General features: G+C 40.5%; 1 protein-coding gene across 1 annotated transcript; it reads left to right on the top strand.

Moving 5' to 3' along the window:
- Nucleotides 1-4597: 4597 nt before the first annotated feature.
- On the top strand, nt 4598-16160 carry LOC135090147 (uncharacterized). The gene is made up of 12 exons (XM_063986542.1): nt 4598-4807; nt 8390-8604; nt 9034-9241; nt 9684-9907; nt 10139-10340; nt 11357-11438; nt 12078-12177; nt 13095-13275; nt 13704-13822; nt 14901-15070; nt 15378-15517; nt 15878-16160. The coding sequence occupies exons 1-12, from the start codon at nt 4738-4740 to the stop codon at nt 16015-16017; spliced, it is 1851 nt and encodes a 616-aa protein (XP_063842612.1). The 5' UTR covers nt 4598-4737; the 3' UTR covers nt 16018-16160.
- Nucleotides 16161-17939: the final 1779 nt, after the last annotated feature.

The following is a 17939-nucleotide window of genomic DNA, read 5'->3' as shown; positions in this document are numbered from 1 at the left end:
ATACTTATATAATTGCATACATATATGCAACTTAACTTAAATTCAGCATGTAATGACATAGTAATATTTCAATTTTGATCGTTATTACATTCCTGAAATATTGTAGATTTAATTGAATTTTTCAATGCCAACACCGAGGTGCTTGGCTTAGTATGGTGGGTGAGGGTGTTCCACGCCCGCACGCCCCCGCACACTCACGCTGCGCTGTGCCTGCACCGTGCGGCACAGAGGCATCCTGAGGTCATAGGGCCTGCAGGTATTTGGGTTATTGGAGAGGAGCTCAAATGTTCTATTATTAGGATATGTATGAAGACATTTAAAAACAAATATACATGTTTGCAATGATATTATTTCTGGAACCTTCAATAATTTATTATCATAAAATAGAGGGTCAGTGTGATCATACTTTGACTTTGAATACATTACCCTTAAAACTTTTTTCTGTGAAATGAATAAGTTGTCTAAAATTGTTTTAAACGCTCCTCCCCATATTGCAGAACAGTACAATAAATGCGAATAGACAGTGGACATATATATCAATTTCATACAGTCAGCAGTAATAGAATTCCTAATCCTGTACAACACACCGATCAATTGTGATATTTTGGTACAAAGTTGCCTTACATGTAGTTTCCATGATAAATTATCGTCAATTATTGTTCCTAAGAATTTAATGCTATTAACTTTAACCAAGATATTATTATTCATTGAAACATTAAGATTACTAAGATTCTTATTAACTGATGATGACACCAAATAAAATGTTTTTGATGTATTTAGGGTAAGTTTATTACTCGCAATCCAATTAGAAACACATTTGAGCTCATTATTCAAAATCGATACCATTTCTTAAATGTTATGTCCCTGAATAAATATGGTAGTGTCATCAGCAAATAATAAAAAATTACTTTATCACTTGTGTAAGTAATATCGTTAACATAAATTAAAAACAGTAATGGTAACAAAATCGATCCCTGCGGAACACCACAATTGACCGACTTACAAGAGGAAGACTCATTATTATAAACAGTATACTGCTTTCTGGAACTTAAATAACTCTGCAGAAAATCTTTAGCCTTTCCTCGAATCCCATAACTGAACAATTTACGTAGAAGAATATTGTGAGATATGGTATCAAAGGCCTTCGTTATTTGACTTTCTTTCTTGTCCAATGTATCATAAATACTTTGTGTGAGGTAGTGTATGGCAAAATCAGTTGAATGTTTCGGCCTGAACCCAAATTGGCACTGTAAATAATGAAAATTGTGTAAAATAATCGATTAATCTCACAGAAAATACTTTTCAATTATCTTACTAAAGCTAGGAAGTATTGAGACAGGTCTATAATTTACATGCTTGAATTTTTCACCTTTTTTGAATATTGGTATAACTTTCGCTATTTGTAGTTGTTCAGGAAAGCAACCTTCTTTGAAACATCTATTGATTAAAAGCTTAAGAAATGGAGAGATTTCATTACTACATTCTTTTATTATTTTCATATCGATCTCATCAAAACCTGCTGAAGTAACCTTAAGACCATTAATGATATCACGAATTTCTTTTTCGGAAGTTGGTTTCAGGAAAAAAGAAAACGGCACTGGTTCAGGTAAAAAAGTTTCAAAAGAAACAAAAGGTGGCCCAATTTCTGCAGCTAAGTCTCTAGCGATATTACTGAAATAGTTATTAAATTCCTCTGCTATATCTTTATTGTTCGACATGATTTTATCATTAAAATTTATAGAAGTAGGTAAATTTGAAAATTTTTTACCCATTAAGTGATTTACTGTTTCCCAATTTTTCTTTTACTATCCGCTGATTGCTTTCTAAGTTTTGTTTTATAATAATTATCTTTAGCAGCCTTAATTATAGTAGTTAATGCGTTTCTGTATCTTTTAAATTGCGTTCCATACGTTAATGGCCATTTGGCATATAATTTCTGAAGTTTGTTTCTGTTTTTTATGGACTGTACTATCCCAGGAGTTATATAAGGTTTCCTATACTGTTTTTCTTTAATCGAGAACGATTTCACGTTTGGGGTGGAGCTGTTATGCGACTTGGGAGAGATAGGAATGAGGCTGGGGATAAGGCTTGGGATGTTGCTGACAGTGGACCTGGGTAGTGAATAAAGATGAGGATAGGCGTGGGCCGGACTGCGGGAGGTAGGGAAGGGCATGGGGATGGACTTGACGGGAATGAAAGCAAATTGCGATGCGCCCACATGCACCAGTAACCAATCTTGCTTTTTATAATATTCTGAAACGCTTCTGCGCCGCACCTCCACCACATTCAAAAAGCTCTCGTTGAAGTGACACGGGCTTCTTTTTTTTTTTTTTTATGGTTCTAGTGACAGATTAATAAGACTTGTACATTGTTAAAAAGGAGAATCAGTCTTAAGAACCCTGCCAATCATCTCTTTGGCCTTTGAAAATAGTCATGATGAGAGGAAAGCGTTTCTGAATACGGGCCAGAATGACAGCTTACCCTTGTCCTCCCTGCGCCCTTCCACCAACAAAAGTTCCTGCTCATTCCCATCTGCTCTTGTTCATTTCCGTCCCTGTGTACAGATGATAAAACACACGATAGAAAAAAAAAAAAAAAAGCCATCTGCTGGTGTCCCAAGGTGGCGGTGCAACGCCTCTCAGAGTCAAGTTGCCACATCACTTGCAAAAGCGCCCCAAAGCCCTCACGGAACGCACTGCACATCCCCCTCCTCTCTTTATTATTATTACTATTATTATTATTATTATTATTATTATTATTATTATTATTATTATTATTATTATTACTATTATTATTATTATTGTTATTATTTTCTCTCGTCTAGCATCCAGTAATGGCGCCAAATAACTCCGTTGTTGCAGTATCATTGAATTAATAAATAATTTCGTATGAAAGTAATTTTCACGTGATACTCTAGTTGTAAAATATACATTCTTCCAAGGGCACATTTAGACTATTGTAGTGAGAGCCTGTACAGCAGTATGCAGCACAACAGTGAGTTTTTAGCACAGATTGTCATACTGCAGCAGCTCAAAGGAAAACTAACTAAACAAATAAATAAATTGATAAATGAATAAAAGTCGATTCTCAATTTACAGGGAAAAAAAGATAAAAGCTTCATCAATTATTCATTAATTTGTTTATCATGTTTTATATTTTCTTAGGCTAAGACTAACAAATAGTGAAGGACAGAAAAAAAAAGTGCTTGAGCAAATATGGAGGAATACTACACTTATCGTTGTTATAAAAGAACAGACTACAAGACGCGTGTGTAATTTCACACGTGTTATATAATTTTTCATTCATCGTCAAGTGGTTCAAGGATAAACAGTCAGCGCGTCGCCCGCGTGGTGCCGCGAGTGTACACGTGGCTCCAGCACCTGGAGGCGGTTGTTGAGTTCATTCTCATTCTTGCTATTTTTATTGTATCTATTTGCACAGTACGTAATTCAATGTTGCATTATTATTATTATTTTTTTTTTGGCATATTATTGTTACCATTATTTATTATTGCTATTTTTTTTTGCGTTAATATATATATATATATATATATATATATATATATATATATATATATATATATATATATATATATATATATATATATATATATATATATATATATATATATATATATATATATATATATATATATATATATATATATATATATATATATATATATATATATATATATATATATATATATATATATATATATATATATATATATTTAATTTTTTTCTGAATGTTACTGAGGAGTGGTAATGTTTATTCACGTGTTTCTCTGCAGCCCTCACCTAATACTTTGGCTGCTAATACTATTTCTGTTTCTCCTTTTCATTCTCCTGATCTTCCTTTTCTTGCTATTGCTGTTGGCACCATGGTCCCTTCTCCTGCCTCCACTATCAAACTCCTTCCTCAGGATCTTTCTATTAAAATGTTTGGGGGTGATGACCCAGCCTGTACTTCCGTGTCATCTATACAGCAGTGTGAGGATTCAGTTGTTAACAGCTCCATCTCTTCAGGTGCAGGCAAAATTTCTTTTGTTTGTTCACAACTGCTGCAAGTTCTCTCAATCCTTCTTCACTCCGTGAAAGATTAGTACCTGACGTGCCGTCTCATTCTGAGCTTTCTCTGATCTTTCTCAATGTCACTTCTGCCTTTCAACGGATTCAGAGGTATCAGTGTTTTTCTTATGAAACTCCTCTTTCCTTGGGAGTTGATACTGATGCTTCTTGCGATCTACTGAGTGTCCAAAATCAAGGACTAGGTAATTAAACTTCCTTTACAGCCTGCTGGCAGTAATCTCTTCAGTGTACAAGATTTTTCACTACGTGTCCTTGACACAGTTGTTCTTCCCTTGTCTCTTGCAAGTCATGTTCTAATGACACAATAAAATATTCAACAATATCATGACAGCAAATTCTGATGCAAGTCAACAAGCAGTAACTAATTTTCTGCAAAGGCTTCTGTTGTGACGCAGTTACTACAACACTCACAATTCGAATAGCCGTGTGAAGGTGGCCAACTGACGAGGCTGAGGAAGGTCGGAGAGGCGAGGGTAATATATACTGCGCCCCGCGACACACACAGCTAATGTAGTCTGTGTGCCAGTGTGCACAAGACCCCGACACTTCTCCGAATTTATCACCTTCATCTCACATCAACATCATCACAAACTCTCACTGTTCTCATCACCTTCACTGTCCTCATCACATCACCCTTATCATCAGGATGTCGTCAGTCTCCGCAAAGGCCGTCTCTGCGCCGTCACTGCTGCTGGTGCTGGCCGCTGCCTTTGCTGGTGAGTCATGCGTCAAGGTTAAGCACTCTGTTATAGCGTATTTTCGGGACTGACAGGCAGAGAGTACAGATTGCGCAGTACGTACAATGTAGCTCCTGCAGTCATACGAGAAAACAAGGTTCATAAAGCAAAAGCAAGGCTCTTACATTACATTACATTACACCACAATAACAAGAGGGAATGAATAGAGTGATATTAAAAAAAAAGATGAAATGTCACGCGGTTAAACTTAGATCTTTTTCTTTCTAATAGCTGAACTGTTAACAACGGAGCACACTCCTGGCAACAATACTAGTTTGAAGTTCACATTAGACAAATATTTACAGGACACATTATTACCGACAATTGATTATTTTTCTCAGATGAGTCAAGTGACAATACCAGATTACTAGCCATTAATTCAGTTCCCACCCACCCACATCAATAATAGTATAGTATAGTATTTCATATTCTTCTGACTCCTTTCTCTACGATAAGATTTCCATGTACACGTAAGTTTCCTGCAAGGTAGTACAGTCGTGGGCAGAAGTCCGTGTAATTTTGTTGACTCACTTACTGTCTCGGGTTTTCCTTCAATAGCGAGTCCTCTGCTGTGCTGTCAATCTTCTCACAAAACCTAATAACAGGTGGATTCTTAGCAGATCAGATGACTTGATATTGAGTGAATAACGCTAAACACAGTGGAACTCTTAACCGTGGCTGTGAATCGGAGAATTTTGTTCTATTTCTGTTCTCCTTTCCCACATGTAATTTACCATGAGCAGTAAGTAGGTCAACAGATACCCTCGTTACAGAGCCTCCCCAGTATTTCCCCATGCCTTATAGAAATTCCCAGTATTTTCCAATACGCTATAGAGCCTCCTATTATCTTCTCATGTGCTACAGAGTCCCTTAGTATATTTTTATAGTGCCTCCCAGTTTCTCTTCTCATGGATAATGTCTTCTCATGTGTTATAGAGGGTTCTAGCATCTCTTCACATGTGTTATAGTCAGGGTTGCCATAAAAAGCCTAATTGTTTTTTTGTTTTTGTTTAAAAAATGTGATATATATATATATATATATATATATATATATATATATATATATATATATATATATATATATATATATATATATATATATATATCATATTGATAAATAAGGTCTATATATGTAAATATACATAAAAAAAAATGTAAAAGTAGTCAAGCCATTCATTTCCTGTACAGTACAAGTTAAGACAGGCTTTGTCCAACCGGACCAACCTGCATCAGCTTGACTTAAACAAGTGTCTGTTCTTCATTAATAGAAAGTGTCAAAAGCTTTCAAGATCTACATAATTCCCCTCGTGACTTCTAGTATCTAGCCAAAAACATCTTCAGTAACATTGCTTCTTCATCTTTCCCTCCTTTATTTCAACCTGATGGCACCACTGCAATCTCATCTATTTCTAAAGCTGAACTTTTCGCTCAAACCTTTACTAAAAACTCTACCTTGGATGATTTAGCGTTTGTTCCCCACTGCTCCACCCTCTGACTACTTCATGCTACCCATTAAGATTCTTCGTATTAATGTTTTCCTTCCCCTCGCTGGCCTTAACCCTCGGGAGGCTTATAGACCTGATGGGGTCCCTCCTGTTGTTCTCCGAAATTGTCCCTCCGTGCTTGCACCTTGCCTAGTCAAACTCTTCCAGCTCTGTCTATCAACATCTACCTTTCCTTCTTGTTGGAAGTTTGCCTAAATTCAACCTGTTCCTAAAAAGGGTGATCATTTTAATCCCTCAAACTACCGTCCTATTGCTTTAATCTTCTGTCTCTCTAAACTTTTAAATCTATCCTCAACAGGAAGATTCTTAAACATCTATCACTCCACAACCTTCTATCTGATCTCCAGTATGGGTTTCATCGAGGCCGCTTTACTGGTAATCTTATGACTTTCCTTACTGTGTCTTGGTCATCCTCTTTTAGAGATTTTGGTGAAACTTTTGCTGTTGCCTTGGACATATCAAAAGCTTTAGATAGAGTCTGGCACAAAGCTTTGATTTCCAAACTACCCTCCTACGGCTTCTAACCTTCTCTCTGTAACTTCATCTCAAGTTTCCTTTCTGACCGTTCTATTGCTGCTGTGGTAGACGGTCACTTCTTCTCTTAAGTCTATTAACAGTGATGTTTCTCAGGGTTCTGTCCTGTCACCCACTCTTCCTATTATTCATCAATGATCATCGAAACCAAACTTCTTTTCCTGTCCACTCCTACGCTGATGATACCACCCTGCATTTATCCACGTCTTTTCGAAGACGTCCAACCCTTCAGAAAGTAAACATTTCACGCAGGGAAGCCACAAAACCCCTGACTTATGATTTCCCTAAAATTTCTGATTGGAGCAGAGCAAATTTAGTATTGTTCAGTGCCTCAAAACTCAATTCCTCCATCTATCAACTCGACACCACTTTCCAGATAACTATCCCCTCTTCTCCAATGACACTCAACTGTTCCCCTCTTCTGCATTGAACATCCTCAGTCTGTCATTTACTTATAATTTAAACTGGAAACTTCACATCTCATCTCTAACTAAAACAGCTTCTATGAAGTTAGGTGTTCTGAGTCGTCTCCACCAGTTTTCCTACCCCCCCCAACAGCTGATAACTCTGTACTGTACAGAGGCCTTACAAGTATCTGTCTATGTATGGAGTATGCTTCATATGTATAGGAGGGGGAGGGAGTTCCACTCATACCGTTTTTTTAGACAGGGTGGAATCAAAAGCTTTTCGTCTTATCAACTCCTTTCCTCTAACTGACTGTCTTTAACCTATCTCATTGCTGCAATGTTGCATCTCTTGCTATCTTCTAACGCTATTTTCATGCTAACTCCTCCTCTGATCTTGCTAACTGCATTCCTCTCCTCCTCCCGCGGCCTCTCACCCCTATTCTGTCCCCTTCTCTAATGCAAGAGTTAATCAGTATTCTCATTCATTCATCCCTTTCTTTGGTAAACTCTGGAATTCCCTTCCTGCTTCTGTATTTCCTCCTTCCTATGACTTGAACTCTTTCAAGAACAAGGCTTCAAGACACTTATCCTTTAATTTTTAACGACCCCAATGGACTTTTTTTTCCTCCTTTTTAATGTTTTTGTTGCTCTTGGCCGGTGCCCTCCTACATGAAAAAAAAAAAAAAAAAAAAAAAAAAAAAAATATATATATATATATATATATATATATATATATATATATATATATATATATATATATATATATATATATATATATATATATATATATATATATATATACTCGTATATATACGAGTATATATATATATATATAATTACTTCAAACTTTGTTTCACTCTAGATTACTTTTTAATTGCTTATTTAAACTGATTTTCATATAAATAGGAGGAAGAAACAAAAAATAAATAAACCCTAAAAAGGCAATAAAACCCAATAACACACTAAAAAAAAAAAGAAAAAAAAACTGGGTTGTTTAAAAATACCGGGTTTTTCCACCCCTGGTATAGTCTCTTAGTATCATTATAGAGCCTCCCAGTATCTCTTCTCGTGCAGTCTCTTGTATCCTTACGTATGACCTTTGCGTGTCATCCCAGGCGCTGCTCACGAGTGCGAGCGTGAGTGTGTCATCGGAGACACGCGCACCTGCCACTATGAGTTCAGCCTGCAGGAGTACCACACCATGAGCCGCGCCTGCTTCAACTGCCCAGAAAACCTCGAAGACTGTTCCCGTCAGGAGTGCATCTCAGCAGATGGCGTCCCGAGGCCCGTCATTACCATCAACAGACAGCTGCCCGGCCCCTCCATACAGGTAACACGCCCCTCACCTCTCCTCTAACGCCTCAACACCTATATAGCGTGAGTCACATACGAAACTTTGATTTGATATTGGAAAACATTTGTGTTTATTTGTATATCTACGTCTGCTTTTATTTTATTTCATTTATATTTTTGGCGATTTTCCTTTTATCCTTGACCGCTTTCCCTAATATATTAACCCTTTTACCACTATTTGGGACGTCTTTCCTTAATCACTAACCACTTTTCTTGTTCTACAGCCACCTCCAAACATTGTACTGCCTAAAAATCGCAAAATCAATTTTTTTTTTATCCCTTTCTTTCTTGTAGATGCTTATTAAGATTCCATACATTGCTATTAACGTTGTGAATTGTTGCATATCGCACTGAAAGGGTTAAAAAAAAAAAGTCTACCTCCTCCTGAGCCGCGTTGTTGATGCAGGTGTGCGAGGGGGACCGCCTCGTGGTGGACCTGTACAACTTGCTGCTCAGCGACACGGAGACCATCCACTGGCACGGCATGCACATGAGGAACCAGCAGTACTACGACGGCGTGCCCTTCCTCACCCAGTGCCCCGTGATACGCGGAAAGTTCCGCTACGACTTCAAGGCCAGCACGCCCGGCACCCTCTTCTGGCACTCCCATGCCGGTAGGTGGCGTGGCCCTTCTGTTCCTTGGCTCGCTGGTTCCTTACTAATTTCAGAGACAACACTAATGATCAGTCGGGTTGCCACGGCTATTTTTCTTTAGATGATGCACAATAATTTGTTCAGCCATTACTAGAATCTTGAAATTCTTGAAGACCCAAATATCTTCCATAAGAGCGTGTTAAAGGTAATTGTGTTAAGACGCCGAAACAATAATTTGTCCGGCACACTCACTTCTATGTTCAGTGTTTTCTCTCAATCGTAAGTCTTTTGATCTACTTAGAATCTGTCAGTTACCATTTTTTTTTTTTTCGGTCTTCAGTAGATCAGACTCGAGACTGAGGGGAAGTCCCGGACTGCGGAGGAAGTGAGAGAGGATGAGTCCGGTAGGACAATCGAATACTGAGTGTCTTTCTTCCTCACCACACCGCGCCTCTCCTTCAGGTCTCCATCGCGCCAGTGGCGTCCTCGGGTCCCTCGTGGTGAGACAAGCAGAGGACCCTCACCGCGGCCTCTACGACACTGACCTCCCGGAACACGTCATCATGCTCAGTGACTGGAGCCACACGTCCGTCGCCACGCAGTTCACGGGGCGCCACCACAGCCAGGGCGACGACTACGCCAGGACTATCTTAGTTAACGGCAAGGGGAGGAACTCCGCAGCCAAGGTGAGCAAGGCCCAGTGATCAGTCTCAGATAGTTAAGTCACGTCCTCCAGTGCAATGATTCAGCTTCAGTTTATTTTGCTGGATGTGGTGGAGCCTTCCACTGACACGACTTCTCCCCGTACTTATCCTCACTCACTAAAATCGTGTACTGTATGGTCGCTCGTATGAGGCAACAAGTGTGCTACTGTCTTCAGCTGTCAAGTATTAAGCTTCACCTTTGTCCCGCCCCAGCTGGAAGGCGTCGAAGCGGCGCAGGTGCCGCTGGAGGTGATCAAAGTGACGCCGGGACTCAGGCACAGACTCAGGTTCGTCGGTGGTACGGGTCTCAACTGCCCCGTGGTGGTCTCCGTGGACGGCCACCAGCTGGCTGTGATCGCCACGGACGGTGAGCCCATCGTGCCCTTCATCACGGACTCCTTCGTGATCTACTCAGGTGAGTTCCGCCCCGCCAACACCTGACGCTAACGTAATGAATGACGCGTGAACAGCAGCAGGCCGCCACACTCATCACACTCACCACAGCTTGTGCCTTCCCTGAGTGTGGTATGGTGCCACAACCACATCATCCTTTGTTTTGATCAGAGGATCCTGTGAGATTCTTAACATGTTATGATCGCTCGTTTAAAATTCACGGACTTTGTGGGCATATGTTCAAACATTCGTAAATACTAAATCTAAAATACTGCTTTTATTCGTTGATAATTGACTCAACTGAAAAATACAAACTATTACCCTCCGGTCTTTGAATATGAGAACGTAATTAAAACTAGAAGAAGCCGGTAGGCCTATACATGGCAGTCTGTATAAAACATACACATCGATATCCATTCATCATCGCTATCCATGAATTATATAATTCTCTTTTAAAACTCGACTCGGCACTAACAACCTGATTACTGAATCCATTCTAGAGATACATCACAATTTGAGAACCAATATTTTCCTATGTCCTGTATAAAATCTGACCTCATCTAGCTTGACCCCATTACTCCTTGTCTTATCCTAAATCTAAGGATTCTGTCTATATCACCCTTCTTATATTGCTAATGACAAGTTTAAAAAAATGTATTGAATAGAAAACTTAGATTACAAGGGACTGGAGTTGAGAGGATAAGAGCTGGGGATGGAGTGCGTGAATAATAAAAATAGAGAGGAAGATGTAAGGAATATGTTTAGGAAGAAAGAGGGTTTACAGAATAGAGAAGAAAGATAGAAAAATAAATAAAGACAAAAACAAGAAAGAAAGAGAAAAGGAACAAGAAAGAATGTGATAACATGCGATGAGGAAGAATAAAAGGAGTTTACGGAAAAGAGAATCAGAAAGAAAGAAAGACAATTAGATAGAAATACAGAAAGGTAGAAAGTGCCCGAGCGGTGTGGGAAGTCCTTAATGTCACTTATACACCTCTACTACCTGTCCTATAATCTCCTCTCCCTCTTCCATCGCAGGTGAAAGGTTTGACGTAGTGTTGGAAGCAAACCAGGCGACTGACAACTACTGGTTCAGATTCAACGGACTCATCGACTGCTCGTGAGTTTTTTGCTTCCCTGGCGCGCTGTATCAGTGGCGGCTCTCTGTCTCTTGTGTGCTTGGTGATGGAGTGACGAAAGGAGGGTAATGTAATGTTTGTCTGGCTGTTACAAGTAGTACATGTTCTTCCTTTCATTCAACAATTAGTGAATCACCCAGTCAGTCAGTTAGTCAGTTAGTCAGTCAGCCAGTTAGCTAATTATTGAGTTAATTGATTAGATAATTAGTTTGTCAGTTAGTGTCAGTAAGTAAATTAATGTTAGTTAACTAGCTAGTTAGTTTATCAATTAGTTATTCATTGATTCATTCATTTGGTCAGTTAGCTAATCAGTCAATCAGTCAATCAATAAGCCAATGAATCAGACCATCAATAAGTTAATTAATCAAGTCAGTAAATCAGTGAGTCAGTCAGTTAGTCAGTCACCCAATCAGTCAACCATTCAGTCAGTTAATCAGTAAATCAGTCACCATTAAATCCACACACACACACACAAGGATCTAATGTAAAAAAGAAAAAAAAATTCTCTATTTACAAATCCACAAAATGTACACTCCATCTTTTTTTTTTCTTCACCTTGATCCTTTACTCTACTTTGTGAGCTGAGGCAACACTAAGCAGCCCCCGTTTTCCTCCCTCAGGAAGATGGAGTGCGTGCAGGGCGCCGTGCTGCGGTACGAGGGAGCCCCGGACCAAGAACCTTTGGGGTCCCTCACTTACGACCCGAGCTACCCAGGCGTGGTGCGTCTTGGCTTGGTTTCCTCGTCTTCTTGTTGCTCTTCCTCCTAATCTTCTTCTTTTTCTTCTTTTTTTTTTTTTTTTTTTTTTTTGTGTGTGTGTGTGTGTGTGTGTGTGTGTATGTTTTGTTCTTCATACTCTTCTATTTATCTTTCAGCTGAGTTTTTTGTGTTTCTATTTTTGTTCATCTTTTTTTGTTTCTTTCATTATATATATATATATATATATATATATATATATATATATATATATATATATATATATATATATATATATATATATATATATATATATATATATATATATATATATATTTGTCTGAGTTTCCTTCTTGTTTTTGTTCTCCTTTTTTTTTCGTCTTAATGTCTTTCCTCTTGTCATTGTTTTTCTTCTTGTCTTCGTTCTCTGCCTTCTCGTTCTTGTTCTACTTGCTCTTATTGTTCAAATTATTCTTTTCATTCTTCCTTCTCCCTTTGCTTCTGCTCTTCCTTGTTCCTAACTTTCTTCTAGTTTTCATCTCACTACGCAAAGTGGTGAGACACATGAAAAATAACTGAAAATAATTGATGTATTTTCCTTTCATCAGTCACTCAGTCTGTCTCTGTCCAGTTGCTTCTTTCTATGTAAAAGGGACACTAAAATGTTCACCGGGGTGCCAGTCCCTAAAGAGAATGCGAAAAGGATTATCCAAAATTTGATGATAAGTAACAGCTTCCAGGACTGGCCGGACACTCTCTATCTCCTTTTGTATTTCCGTTTTTCATGCTCTTTTCTCCTCTTCCCCTTTCTCTCTCCTACGCTCTTTTGTTATCACCACTTTCTCACTAAACTAAGGATAAGTGTCTTGTCTGCCAGTGGTCTCCTCCTGTGTAGTACCAGACAACACAGGGTAACCACCACCACGCCCCTCCCTCCTGCAGGTGGTGAACCCTCTCAACACTGCAGGCGACGCCCTGGAGGAGGTCACGATGGTGGAGCTGGATGCCCTCATGCCCTCCATGCTGCAGCAGGCGGTCGACAAGCAGTTCTATCTCGGCTTCGACTTTAAGCGGGTCAACAACACGCTGCTGTACAATCCCGAACTTTATCCTTACAACGCAGGTCAGTTTAGGTCACGGCTAGATGTCTTTTGTCACTTGTCTAAAATTACCCCTTCACCCAAAGAGAAAATTTTACCACAACAACCAATATTTTTCCAGACACTTATTTTTGCATTAGTGTCTTTAATAGCTGCGTAGGCTGGAGAGGACAAAATTAACCTTCTGTTCTCTCTATCTTTTCCTTTTCGTGTATCATGCGTACAGTTTTTACAATGTTCTGAATGTTAACAAATAATTTCATTTCAAGAGATAATGACTTCTGTACCGCAAATAGTAAGAATGAACAGCATCTGGGTAAACGGTTTCAAAGCTCTAGAAAGCAGAGCCTAACTTAAGATTTGTAATAGTGATAGCATTGGATGTCACCGAGCTACTGCCTCGTGTGGCCAAAGAGTCCCTCAGCGTCACAGTCCATTTGGTGTCCCGCAGTGAGCGAGGAGTGGCAGGTCAACACTCCGCAGATCAACGGCATCTCCTTCCTCAGCCCCCCCTCCCCGCCACTCTCGCAGCCCCACGACCCGCAACCGACGCTGTGCTACTATGGCCAGGTGATTATCCAACTCTCTTATAGGCGTTAGAGAAAGGGACATAGTCGAAGTCAGACGACGAGTAATCTTTTGTGTTCAGTTCATGTTTTTCCTCAATCTAAATTCTATCTGGTGTGGATGGTAAATTGTAAACTGACTGGAAGACCATATGGAGAGAAAACACAACACACAGAAATTCTCCTATACGATGACAGTCTCCTTACAAAACCTGATAATGATAGATTATAAGTTGACAATAGGACTTCATATGGAGGGAAAACGCAAGGGACAGAAATGAATGGAGTATAATACTCGATTATTAACTTTTTGTAGCTCCAGAGACACTCGCAGAAGTAGATGCCATTAAATTAGATCTGTGAACAGACCTGCCGAGGGTGTCATATACAGTAGATACACCCCTCTTCAACTAACACATGCTCGTGAAGTCCAAACATTTACACTACTGTTAAAAGGTTCAGGGGAGGAAACATATAATAATTGAAAGGAAAACGTAAAGGGGAGTTTGCTAAGAGTCAGACTGTAAGTTAAGCCCCTTCCCTTACATTAACAGTCTATAAGGAACAATAACCCCAAGAGTTTCTGAATGAGTGCTATGGTTTTCTACATGACAAAGTTCTTCAGTTTGTTTGATAAGATGGATTCAAATTTTAAAACGCTTAAGATCTTTATAAGGACTATTTTCACAGATTGCAGAGGTACTTAAATGAGTTTTCGTGGGTGTTTACTCTCACTGGTGAAGCGGAGCCCTTGTTAATTATAAGTAACGAGAGTGTCTTTGAAACCACAATGACATTCATTAGAGGGTATTCAAAGTGATTGAGATAAGAAACCAAAACCCAAAAAAAAACACCCATCAGAGGCGGTTTAAAGTAGCTGAGGTAAGACGACAAAACACTCAAGACTGCACGCCAAGGGTTTGATCTCCAGTGATTTTTTTTTTTTTTATGTAAGAGGGTCACTGACAATAAAACGTGAGAAAAAGGCCCAATGAGAGTGCCAGTAGCTAAAAGAAAGTTCAAAAGGATAATCCAGAATTAGAGGATAAGTGTCCTGAAGTGTATGCCTCGTACATTCGAAGGATCCGATATGCGAGGGAGACTTCTGTAGGTGCACGTACGTCCTGGAGGTGGCGCTTGGGGAGACGGTGGAGTTCGTGCTGGTGGACGAAGGCAACATTGGTGACGAAAACCACCCCTTCCACATGCACGGCTACCACTTCCACGTGGTGGCCATGGGGAGACTCGGCCAGTGAGTATTCCGCGGTTTTTTCCGATGATTGAGCGTTGTATCGAATCAGGCAGCTCTGTATTTATAATTAAGTGTCATGTAATCCTGATGTCGTGGCGTCTTGAATCCATCAATCAATTCTTATTTCCATCGTAGGTTTTTCGTTGTATTTGTGCATCTTTTGTTTTGTTGTCTTCAACATAGGTAAATACTACAAAAAATGGAAAGTTCCAAAAATTTCCGGCTGATCTGTAGAGTTTGAGTTTGTTTGAATATAAGGTTTTTAATTTTTTCATGAACTGTACCTAACGGGAGTATTCTGCCGCAGCAACACCTCGCTGGCGGAGGTGGCGGCGCTGGACGCGGCTGGCGGCATCACACGCAAGCTGGAAGACGCCGTTCTGAAGGACACTGTCACCATTCCTGACGGAGGCTACACCATCATCAGGTTCACCGCAGACAACCCAGGTGAGTCAAACCGCGCCTCGCCGCTCTCGTGACAGTCTTGCGTCACCTGGGCGTCTTGAAACGCTTCGGACTCATATGACTGTTCTCAAAGGACACATTTATTTTTCCACAGATGATGCAGAATCCTCATTAAACTTATAGTTTCATGAAAACACTCCTGAAAACTGACTTCCATTAAAGCCTGTTAAAAAGAAGATAGGATTGCAATACTGCACTTAATCTCCAATTTTGGGATCTTTTTCATATCACTTTTGGGACTGCCATCTGAGAGACCTTTTGTTTTATTTATTTTTTGTTCTTTTGTTGTCCTTGGTCAATGCCCCTCATTTCTCCCCCCCACTCTAATGCTCCGCCCCGCAGGCTGGTGGCTCATGCACTGCCACCTGGTGTTCCACTCCGAGATGGACATGGTGGCTGCGTTGCACGTGGGCGGACTCGATGACGTGCCTCCCGTGCCTGAGAACTTCCCCACCTGCGGCTCCTTCATGCCCGCCCTGTAGCGTTTACCACGCACGCGTTCCACCCAGCTCCGTCTCAAACTGGCCTTGGCACGCGGCCATCGGTTGACAGGTGTTATCCAACTATATTTAGTGTATTATTAATCAAAGACATATTGTGTTAATAAAAGAGAGACATTTCCTCACATGAATCTATGAATCTATATCATTATGAGCGCTAGATCAGTCTGTCTGCACGTATGTTCGTCTGTCTGTCAATCAGTCTCTGCCCATCTGTCTGTTTCACATTTTGGAACCAATGAAATTTTATTTTGGAGTAAAACTGAAACCATTAACCGCGAAATGGCCGAGAACATACAAATAAAAAAGAATAATAATAATCAAATTGGTAAAAAGAAGCAACACTGACGCACCGCCTGGCTGCTGCCCTTGGCCGGAAACCTTCCTATGAACAGCTCGGTTTATTACATCTCCAACACATTCTGTGCACCACTGCTGCTTGCAAACTGCCAGAAACACACTGAATGCTGAAAACACAAAGGACAAAAGAATGAAGAGCTGCGGCAACGCAGCCACAGCGCGGCCTTCTCTCCCTGCAGTTACCTCCTTTCCCCCCATCCCCCACTTTGTCATGTAACAATATAACGTAGTATACTACTACTACTACTACTACTACTACTATTTTTTATACTTGTATATCAGAGGAATGCCACTTCTCTCAGGTGAAAGCTTGCACCTCACCTCACCCTCGCCTAGTGTCTCTGTCCCTTGGGGAAACACTTGCGCATACATTCCTTTCCTGTTCCTTCCTTGGGATTATCCCAGAGACATGTTAATCTTCCCGTCTTCATCTCACGCTCTCTTAATGATTTGTAACAAATAAATAGCGCCTGATCTCTCCATCGAGAGGGCAGTTTAGAGCTAGACTCTGAAGCGAGCACACTCTGTATCATCTACTACCTCGTCAATAAACAAAGAAGCTACCAGATGTGATTCCATCGCTATTAACACTACAAAGGACTCTCAAGACAGTACACTAAATGGGTACAGTCACATCCTTCTGCCCACGTCTCCACCACACCAATGGGACAATAACAAGACAGGAAGATGTACTTCTGAAACCTTTTATTACAGACAGTGGTCCATTCCACAAAGCGAGTCAGTCAAAAACACGTTATGCTGCAAGACGGCGCGGGGAGCCAACACTCAGGCTGTCTGGCGGGGCGCCGCGCTCCTCACCGCGGGGGTTGGTTACGATACTTGGAAGACGTAGGATTGTGATGAAAAACACAAACAGGTGTTCCTGATTCACCACTACATACTACCTGTGTTCTCCTTCCGCGGCGTGTCCAGAATTTTCTGAGGCGTTTTCATGAAACATTTCCTAAATACGAAACTGACAGAAAAAAAAAGCCCGTATAATGTTTTACTAAGGAAAATATAGGGCACCCTATGAACACAAATATAAAACTGGTCAGCGCCTGATGCCGTGATGACAGAATATTTGAGGCTCGGCGCTGCACAGCCACTCCAGGTCTGCTCGGCTCACCCTCACCACCAAGACTTACTCATCAACCAATACTTCAACGCTTGGATGATGTTTAGAGCTTTCTACTAAATGATTCACTGCCGGGATGGATGGAAGGAGCGGTGGCAGGCTCGCGGCACGAGCATCGTGGAGTGACTGTCGTGGCCAACACAACACCCCGGTGAGGCGCCCCGCCGTGTCTGGTGGCGCGGCGTTGGCTCCCGCGCCGCCCCGTGACCCCCTAAGGCAAGCGTCCTCCCTCATTCCTTGATAACATGTTTTTGTTTTATTGTCAGTAGCAACTAAGCATGTCAACGATGAGCGGAGAGCTGCGGTCATTTGAGACATGAGAGCCACTTTGGGCGTTACAAATGTCACGTTAAAATAGGGATTAGTTATGTAGAGTAATGATAAAAGTATGGAAGCCTCGACTCCC

This window comes from Scylla paramamosain, chromosome 34, assembly GCF_035594125.1.
Source record: "Scylla paramamosain isolate STU-SP2022 chromosome 34, ASM3559412v1, whole genome shotgun sequence".
NCBI classification, from domain to species: domain Eukaryota; kingdom Metazoa; phylum Arthropoda; class Malacostraca; order Decapoda; family Portunidae; genus Scylla; species Scylla paramamosain.
The sequence above is the reverse complement of the archived record's forward strand: the minus strand, read 5'-3'. Positions and strand labels throughout refer to the sequence as shown.

Excerpts from the sequence above, each read along its gene's own strand:
- LOC135090147 (XM_063986542.1), top strand. The coding sequence starts at position 4,738 with ATGTCGTCAGTCTCCGCAAAGGCCGTCTCTGCGCCGTCACTGCTGCTG. Across the intron at positions 4,808-8,389 it reads GCTGGCCGCTGCCTTTGCTG|GCGCTGCTCACGAGTGCGAG; the intron begins GTGAGTCATGCG and ends GTGTCATCCCAG. Across the intron at positions 13,276-13,703 it reads ACTTTATCCTTACAACGCAG|TGAGCGAGGAGTGGCAGGTC; the intron begins GTCAGTTTAGGT and ends GGTGTCCCGCAG.